This window comes from Danaus plexippus, chromosome 11 (assembly GCF_018135715.1).
Source record: "Danaus plexippus chromosome 11, MEX_DaPlex, whole genome shotgun sequence".
NCBI classification, from domain to species: domain Eukaryota; kingdom Metazoa; phylum Arthropoda; class Insecta; order Lepidoptera; family Nymphalidae; genus Danaus; species Danaus plexippus.
Window position 1 is genome coordinate 8,635,177 of NC_083544.1, and position 8,880 is coordinate 8,644,056.

The window sequence follows — 8,880 nt, forward strand, 5'->3', positions numbered from 1 at the left end:
CATCGTCTTATTTTTAAATAGTTGTAACATTGATTGAATTGTCAAAACAGCAGCAAATAGCAATCAAACAAACGAATATGGATACTTCTAGTTTTGATGAATCTGATAATTTAGATTCATTAACTGGAAATGGAATCATTGAAACAAACAATAATAGTTCATCGAATAGCTCAAGTAGTAGCAATAATATCGTTTATAAGCTATTTAATAGGGAGGTAAGCTTAAACTGTATCTCGCGCTGGAGACCCCGATATTTTTGTTTATAATTTTGTGTTGAATTATAAAATAAATTACTCTGTAGAAAAATGGATATTAAAAAATTATATGCTAGCCGACTATTTCATAATAATTTTGTTAAATGCTCAATAGGTAATCGGGAGATAATGTGATATGTTTTTAATAACTTCAAAAATTCGATTTGTTAAAGCTTTTCGTAAAAACAAATATCTTAATAACTATTAGTAAAATAAATAATTTAAAAAAAATTTTATTCATATATTTTTTTTAGATATATGGCAGTACCTCAAGAAAAACAAATGACAAATCTCGCAAGATATTTGATAAAATACCAGCAAGGCTTCGCTTCTGTCTCATGGACATTGTCCCTATCCAGTATTTAAGGGAGCATGTGTTTATGGGTTTCTCACAGTGTGGCCAGTACCTGTTAAGCTTTACTTATAGTTGTAATACCCAAGTATATTTTAGAGAAAGTTCCAAATTCACGTAAGTATATTTTAAAAGTTATAGTAAACATAATCTTATAAATAAATTTTTTGCTAATTCAAATGATTAACTATTTATATTGTTTTGTATTTCTAGTCTCCATTTCCTATCGTGGGTGCCGGGGAGAGTGGTTCGCCCAGTTCACAGTGTACCACTATTTGGTGATGACTGCGTTGATAGTAAAGTTACCATATCCATAGCGCAGTGGAAACACAATCCAGGCGTGCTGGTTGTCTATGGTATATCGTAAGTATCCAGTGTGTAATCACCCTATAATATATTATAATAGTTTTTATATCTAAAGAATGTCAAGGCGACATTTTATATGCATCGACCTTGTTATATTTCATAGGGGTAATTATGTATGCATTTCTTATTTGTAACATATGAATGAATAGATTATAAAAATATAATATCTACCATTATTGTAACATATATATTTTTTTGCTCTCAGACATAATAAAAAATAGGAATTAGACTTGTACAACTTTATTTCGCAATATACAGCCCTTGTGGGAAATCCTTGTAGTATAACTGATAAAATAAAAGAGGCAGGAAGGGGGGTTGTAAGAACACTCTTAGTACAATACAATGTCACTTAAAATAACTAAAGCATGTGTGACTTATCACGAAGACCACAATGAGTTATTGTTGCCAGATGTATAACCATTCGTGTCTCATAAAAATTATTAATCAGACAGGAATATTATTCTATAGTTTTGCTATTGAATTATTTTTAAATATCCCTAAAGACTGTACAAGAGACAGTAATGCTTACAAGCTGATACAGAAATTTTCGTACAGAGGTATAGGGGAAAATGAATAGTAGTTATTAATACTTCAGCATATTAATCTTAATTGAGTACTACATACATACATGTTTTTTCTTTTAAACTTTTTAACAATTAAAAGGTTATATTTAACTTGTAATTATTTTTCAGGGATTCATGTTCAGAACGATCCTACCTCAGTGTTATTGGAGTACCTCGCTTAGGATGTAGAAAATGTTCAGCTATTTCAAGAGAGGAAGGTAATGCATGCAACTCATATTTATTAAAATAATCAAAATATATGAGGAATTGCTTCTTAATTCTTAGTCCTTAAAGTTCATTTTCAATTGTCACAAGTGTTTTTCATTCATCAAGTGTTAAAAAATAATCGAAATGGTTTTCTGGTGTTATTATTTTAAGAATGTCGTTGTATTTCCAGATGATACAGATTTAAGTTGGAGTAAACGTTGTCTGGAGCACAGTTTCGCGATACACACTCGTTTCTTTTGTACGTCGGACTCTAGCATGTACGAACCGGTCGTCCAATTAGCGTATTCGAATCAAATTATTATATACACAGACTTCATACACATACTAGAAATAGATTTCGTGAAGCCGGACGCGGAGAGGACCTACCCGCCGGAAGATACTAGTCTGCTCGACAGCGAAGACATAAAAGTAGTGGACGCAGTTCCCAGTACTCCAGCATCGGACGTATCCGCCTTCCAGTCCCCCAAGTACCAAAACAACGTCGTGCAGAACATTCTAGCTGACTTCTCAGACTTTGAAGTCGAACCCTACCAGATGTCCCGACCGGTACATTTACCTGACGTTATTGGGCAGGAGCTATGCATCCAAGCCTCTTCGATATCACATAATTTGATAGAAGAATGGGAGGGACCCTCCCCATCCATCAGAACGTTGATCAGCCCGCCTTTGAGGTCCCCCCGAAGGAGACCGGCGGAGAGCATGTCCAGGTTTAATGAAACGCATAGAACGATAGCGGAAAAAGCCTACGAGTTCGTAGAAGAGGCGGAGACCAAGTGTGAGAAACTCAGTATGTTCAGAAAGAGACGGTTAGCTGATAAGAAATACGAATTCTCAGAGGATAATAACGAAAACATTGTTCCTTTTAGAGTTTTAAGAAGCAACAGGAAATATTACACAGGGTCCACTAGTAAGAGTCAAAGCAAGCGGGCCAAGTCGCCGCCCGTGGAGAGCGTGGTGCTCAGGGCGCACAACCAGATTAGTAGACCTCCCTCCCCCACCACCAGTATTGACAAGAGTTCAGAACTCACCTCCTTAGAATCGGATAGGAATAGCGAATCGGAATATAGAGTCATGGAAATGTTAGACGACGGCTCGCTCAAGACGGTCTCCGTGCACGACAGCACGTCCAAGACCTTGTCCGACTGCCCCGTCAGCCCGCAGGATCCTTACCTGGTACATTCAGGGAATTCCAAATGCAGCAAGTTCTTCACTCGCTACTTCCTCGAGAGCGACGACGAGATCACATCCATCATAACGGATTCGGAAGGTGAGTGTTGTGTGACCTCTGGCCACCTCATGTCTCGGCTAGATTCCGATGTCAACATTAAAAATTAAAGTTATTTATGGATGCGCCCAACGAACCGGCGCTAGAGGAATGTCGTGCATAAATTTAATAGTTATTAACCTGTAAAAGCTTTGCGTTGACTAAAATAACGACAATCGAAACCATCTGCTAGTGAGAACCTCACAGTGATAGTATCAAAGCACTCCGGGACATACATGGAAATCACAGACATCCTTAACATTCTTCATCGTATGTTACTTAAAAACGTGCGTTTTTTCAGACGATTGCATCTCAGGTTACCATGTGGCGTTGCCCCTGTGCGGTCAAGGGTCCGGCCAGGCGCTCCAAGCCGTGGGCGCCGGCGCCTGGGAGAAACGCACCAGCGACAAGCTCACGCTGAGAGCTCGCCAACGATCGCTCGATACAGAGCTGCTCTGCAACGAGGTGTGCGGCCGGCTTTGTCAGCTGAAAGGGAAGAAGTTCATATACTGCTTCGACTGGGGCTGCCATGTCATAGACGTCTGTCATTCCAGTGGATGTCTCTCGGGGGTCAGTGTTGCCATATTTCAAATATTATATACGAAAAATAAAGCTTTTCAAATTATTGCATGTAACGTATATGGTATTAGTATTAAATAGCTTGTATTTTGATAGATACTTTTTCGGACACAAATTATACATAGGTTCTTTCTTTGACACATTTATATATGTCTAACAGTTCCTAACGTCGCACTGATTACTCGGCCAATATAAGTATTCACATTGTATTAATAGTGTTGTGTATTCACAGTTATGCGCTATGTGGTTGTGGGCGAGCGAGGACGCTTCTTGTGGACAGTGCGCCGCCTGTGACGACGCCGCCGCCGCCTGTCTGCAGCACAGAGGACAGTACTCTGCTGAGGTGAGAACACACACACACACACATAAACACGTAAACATGAACAACGCACACACGAAAACTTCCACAATAATTCGTTAACATCTGTCTTTTAATTCATATATTCATTAATATAAATCTGTTTACATTTCAGTGTCTGTTCGTATGGGACCTGGTGACGGGTGTCTATAGAACGGAGAAGGTGTCCATGACCGAGGATTCCTGTCACGAGGGTATCAGAGGTGCGTGGGAATAGAGAATTTAAATAATAATATACAAATTAAATAATAATATACACAGTACCTTGATGTAGCACCTCTGTTAACAAAACGTGAATCTGTGTTATTTGAAGTGATCCGTTAAATCGAGTTCTATGATGGTGGGTTCAATTTATGTACAATTAATTAAAATCGGGTTATAATATAGTTTTATACACTGGAACATTGTGTCCGTAATATAGAGTACTTATTGAGGCGGATACCTACATTTTATATATTATTTGAGTGTGTAATTTCAAAGACGGGGTCAACTAGGAAGCTTGTCGAGACCTGTCGCGACATGAATCATTACTATAAGTCAGGGGTCATGTGTTGCTGGGAACTTCATAAACACTTTGATTTGTCATTATTTAAACTTTTTAAGGGTTGAAAATTCGTTATAAAATATTGTTCGCATTTTAACGTACACTTCACATTAACTCTCACGGACAAAACAACTGGATTACGAAAAATATGTTGGATCGAGGAAGTTATTATAATGAAATTTGAGGTCGGTTATGTGAAGGCGCACTCTATACACACATCTCTATGTACCGTCTATTTTATATATAAGGCGGCCCATACACCTACAATATTTTATTGTGCAATCATATTCAATGCCCTCTTTGAAGCCAAACGTTCAATAATATTTAGAAAAAAGATTGACAAACCATTCACGTGACTGAACTGATCGAAACGGTGAACTGAAAAAATATAGCGCAGTAAAATTGAAGCTCTCTCAATCTTATGTTCCATATAATAAGATTGTACAACCGACTGTATTGTGCAATATTACTGTAGATATCTGCGTCGCTATAATAAAAATTAAATCAATATCTTGTGACTCCAGCGTCAGGTGTGGAGCGAGCGCGGGCGAGGGCGGCTGCTCTCGGCGCCGTAGCTGGTCCTCATCACCACCCTCGGCTGCTCTCAACACTTACCGGTAACGGTAACTAAACCGACACTACATACATTATCATATAGAAGTTTTAATATAAATGTGTGAGAACAGAAAATCACTTGTGTGTGAACACGTCTTTACATAACTTGTATATGTAGACGCCTTAACATCAGTAATGTGTAAAGACCTCTTAACATCACTAGGATGTAAAAAAACATAATGACATTGTGTTCAATCACAGACAGTTACACAATGCTGGCGATGTGTCCACAATAAAAACCTGCAAGTCATGGTATTATCTCTTAAATCCATCAGAGATATGACGTTTAACCGGTTGTGTATTTTTAAAATCTTTAAAAGTCCCTAATTTTTTTCAGGTAAATCCCTTAAGAGACTGACAGATGTAGACAACTGTGTAGAAATAACGAAGAACCACCCAGACAGTTCGGAGTCCGAGTCCGAGACGTCAGATAACGACAGTGACTACGATTGAAAATGAACATGCATTAAATATATAATATGTAAAAACTCATTATACGTTTACTGTGTTAGTTAGAGGTAATGAACGTTTCGTATGTACCTACGTCATAGCTCTCACGTACACCTGCTGGCTGCTAGAGATCTGCATGTCCTAGTAATAACTATGGACAGTACGAATCTATTGAATAGGAGTCACTAATGATATTATATCGAAATACTTAACATTACACTTATATGTTCGGAGAAATCAATTTGAATGTTGTCTCTTTTAATGTAACTAAAGAAAATCACACTTATACATTACAGTTAACACTTTCTAGTCTATTCCTTTCTTTAATGTATGTAGAAATTTTACTCGGAAAACTTCCATTAAATTTATTATTTTAGTTAAACTAACTCTTATCAATGGTAGGCTATTGAGATGTTGTCTTACTTACGCTCTACATTCACAGAACAACACAAATAACAAAATAAATTGACAACTGTGTTGGTACTGAAATACAGTATGAGAGGAAATGCAATGTTATAAAATTGAGGGTAGATTGATAGCTCATTGTATGGTTGTGATAAAAAAAACATTAGGGGTTGTTTTAAGCAAAGTGCCTGAACAGTTTTTATTTGATTGCCATTCGATGTAAAATAGTTCCCAAAACAAACAGCAAATTAATTTTCTGATATTAATTTAAATTCTCTTGGCTCTGTATATAATACATTTTATACGTAATATTTGTAGTATATTGAAGTAAGTTTATTATGACTGGATTTCTATTTAGGGATACTTTGAAACATTGCTGTCTTAAGCTGAACCAAGCCGAGTTGTCAAAAATGTTTATTTTTTTATAAATTATTCCACTGTTATCTGAATGCGCCGGGTTGATAGTGTCACAAAGAAATGCATTTAATTCATTAGTAATCAGTATATTACTAAATATTTATAAACTTGCCATAAGTATGTCTTTCATACATAGATGTAAACTGAAACAATAAAATGATAAACATTTCAGTATTTTTAATGTTTTATTTAAACGCGGTAATTGAGAATAAAACCTTATACAAAGTAACGCCAAATTATATTGTGTGCAGCAATAAACGATATAACTGCTATTCATTAATAAGATTCCCACACAATGAGCACCAGAATGAAGTAATCAGTGAGAATTATATTACGTCTTCAACATTCCTAATCACAAGCAAACACATGGTCTTGAGCTCCTAGACTCCAAGGACTAGTTAATGGTTTAAACATTGACAGATAAATTTTAAAAACAGCAAAATCATGTTTTATCCTAACATATTATTTGCTGCTTATATCCAACAAATTGACACATTACGATCTTTATACTTAACTGTAAATCAATAGTTACATTTTCAATTTCATCTTTGTGTTACTTAAAATAGACGACTTATTTAACTTAAAATAAAAAAAATGTGATTTCTAATATTATTACAACTTGGGGAAATCTTAGAAACATTTAATAAAAGTTCAACAAATTATTCTGTAATGTTTCTTAGTCTAATACAAGAAGTATTCCTATTTGAGAAAATATTTACAACATTCGTAGATACTATTTAACCTAAACATCAGAATGGAAATGAAAGTCATGGGAAGTTAAATAAGTTAATGTGCTGTATTATCTGTTTCCAATAAAAAAAAAAAATCTTATAAAACAGAATAAGTTCAGTTTAAAAACATATCTTTTCCCAAATATGGTTTGTGTTAGAGAATCTAATTATTATTTTTTATATATTTATATACACTCTTCATTTCTTCATATTAACAAATAGGACAGTTCACAATGGAGCTTAGGTTTTATTGTTTGTCTTTCAGGATCTGGTAAAATCTATTGCAATAACTCTTTTTAAGTAGAATTACAAAAATGCAAAAAGACATTCTATTAATTGCAATAAATTGAGAGAGTTTGGTCACAATCCAAATGCCTCATCACAATCCATGTCCTGGTCAGGATCCACTGTGGGCCGCGGATGGCCACATTCCTCTAACATGCAGTCAAAACTTAACCTCTCAACGTCGTCCCAGGATAAGTTGTTGAATTTTTCATCAACTACTTGTAGCAAATTGTTAGCTGCATTCCTTGCTTCAGTGTCTGACATACCATTCTTTTTAAAATATTTAATAGAAGCTTCTAATAAGCCCTCTGGTTTCTTCACCACAAGATTTAGTTTCGTTCCATTTTTGATAGATGGATAAGACTGAACCGTCTGATCGTCTGCTAGAGCTCGCCCTAACAGAAGCAATTTCTGTTCCTCAATAGGTATCCTCAATTCTGTCGCGATTTGTTTCTTAATTTCTAAAATTTTTGTCGCCGGAGATACCTGAAAATGTAAATCTGGAAATTAGAATTTATTCAGCGTGATAAACATATACGACAAGAATTGTATTATACCTCTAGACAACACTCGCCACCTTTTAATTGTTTTATAATGATATTCATGATGACTCTGAATTGTGATTCAGTTTGTTATATAGTTTTTACAAATTAAAACAACATTCAATACGTTGGATTTTTTGTTAAAAATCAAAAATAATCATTTCAATTTTCAAAGATATTTTGGTGTCTCATTATATGACAAATGACATTTCAATCAATGTAGATAACGCTCTATGGAACGGTGTTGCAATCATACATTTATTTTACTTTTGATCCAGAATACAATTTCTACCAGTGTCGAACATTTTCGAGAACCATACATAACTGTACAAAATATAGTAATATTGCCATCAAGAATTGAAAACAGAGTTTTTAGGAATACGTGCTTTACAATTATAACCATATATATTTGAAAAAAAGAATGTTATTTGGAAAACATTAAACATCTTATAATTCTGGCCATCTAAATTTTAAACTTGCAAATAGAGAAAATATAAGTGACGCATAACAAATTTTTCCGTCGTTATTTATTTGTAGATAAATAAAATTAATTACCAAGGTGATCGTCAAATTTAATATACTTGATTAAATTAATGTATATAAATTGAAATAAATTTTTGGATTTAACATAATATGGGTGAAGTAACGAAAAGTGAAGCTGTTTATGTAAATGACGGTACAAACTTAACCGTGTATGTATACGATGTTGATGTGGAAGGTATTATTTTGTTATTAAAAACATTAACTAAAATTTTAACTATATTTTATATAACTTGTTTATACGCTAAATAAAATACTGAACATTAATAAAAATCACTTAATATTTTATAAAATATTGTCCGGCCAGAGTGATTAAGTTTATTTACACTTTTAAACTTTATTTTTTACTATGTCGTTACAGGTATTTCTTTATAAAACTTAACTTAG

General features: G+C 34.7%; 2 protein-coding genes across 3 annotated transcripts; one reads left to right on the top strand and one right to left on the bottom strand.

Annotated features, from left to right (window-relative positions):
* The first annotated feature begins 46 nt into the window (after positions 1-46).
* Positions 47-6,569, top strand: LOC116765624 (uncharacterized). Of its 2 annotated transcripts, none has more exons than XM_032655170.2 (10): positions 47-215; positions 509-723; positions 820-969; positions 1,665-1,753; positions 1,933-3,030; positions 3,329-3,597; positions 3,839-3,949; positions 4,080-4,167; positions 5,033-5,131; positions 5,461-6,569. In XM_032655170.2, the coding sequence occupies exons 1-10, from the start codon at positions 78-80 to the stop codon at positions 5,574-5,576; spliced, it is 2,373 nt and encodes a 790-aa protein (XP_032511061.2). In that variant the 5' UTR covers positions 47-77; the 3' UTR covers positions 5,577-6,569. The 2 variants fall into 2 exon arrangements, with proteins under 2 accessions (XP_032511061.2, XP_032511062.2); XM_032655171.2 differs by having other exon boundaries at positions 5,033-5,125.
* Positions 6,568-8,177, bottom strand: LOC116765625 (ubiquitin-like protein 4A). The gene is made up of 2 exons (XM_032655172.2): positions 7,969-8,177; positions 6,568-7,897 (listed from the first exon to the last, which is right to left on the bottom strand). Exons 1-2 carry the CDS (start codon positions 8,014-8,016, stop codon positions 7,487-7,489), a joined length of 459 nt encoding a protein of 152 aa, XP_032511063.1. The 5' UTR covers positions 8,017-8,177; the 3' UTR covers positions 6,568-7,486.
* Between the last annotated feature and the right edge of the window lie 703 nt (positions 8,178-8,880).

Coding starts and splice junctions, on each gene's coding strand:
- LOC116765624 (XM_032655170.2), top strand. CDS start 78: ATGGATACTTCTAGTTTTGATGAATCTGATAATTTAGATTCATTAACT. Junction 1,754..1,932: donor AGCTATTTCAAGAGAGGAAG/GTAATGCATGCA, acceptor TTGTATTTCCAG/ATGATACAGATTTAAGTTGG. Junction 3,598..3,838: donor CCAGTGGATGTCTCTCGGGG/GTCAGTGTTGCC, acceptor GTGTATTCACAG/TTATGCGCTATGTGGTTGTG.
- LOC116765625 (XM_032655172.2), bottom strand. CDS start 8,016: ATGAATATCATTATAAAACAATTAAAAGGTGGCGAGTGTTGTCTAGAG. Junction 7,898..7,968: donor GTGGCGAGTGTTGTCTAGAG/GTATAATACAAT, acceptor TTACATTTTCAG/GTATCTCCGGCGACAAAAAT.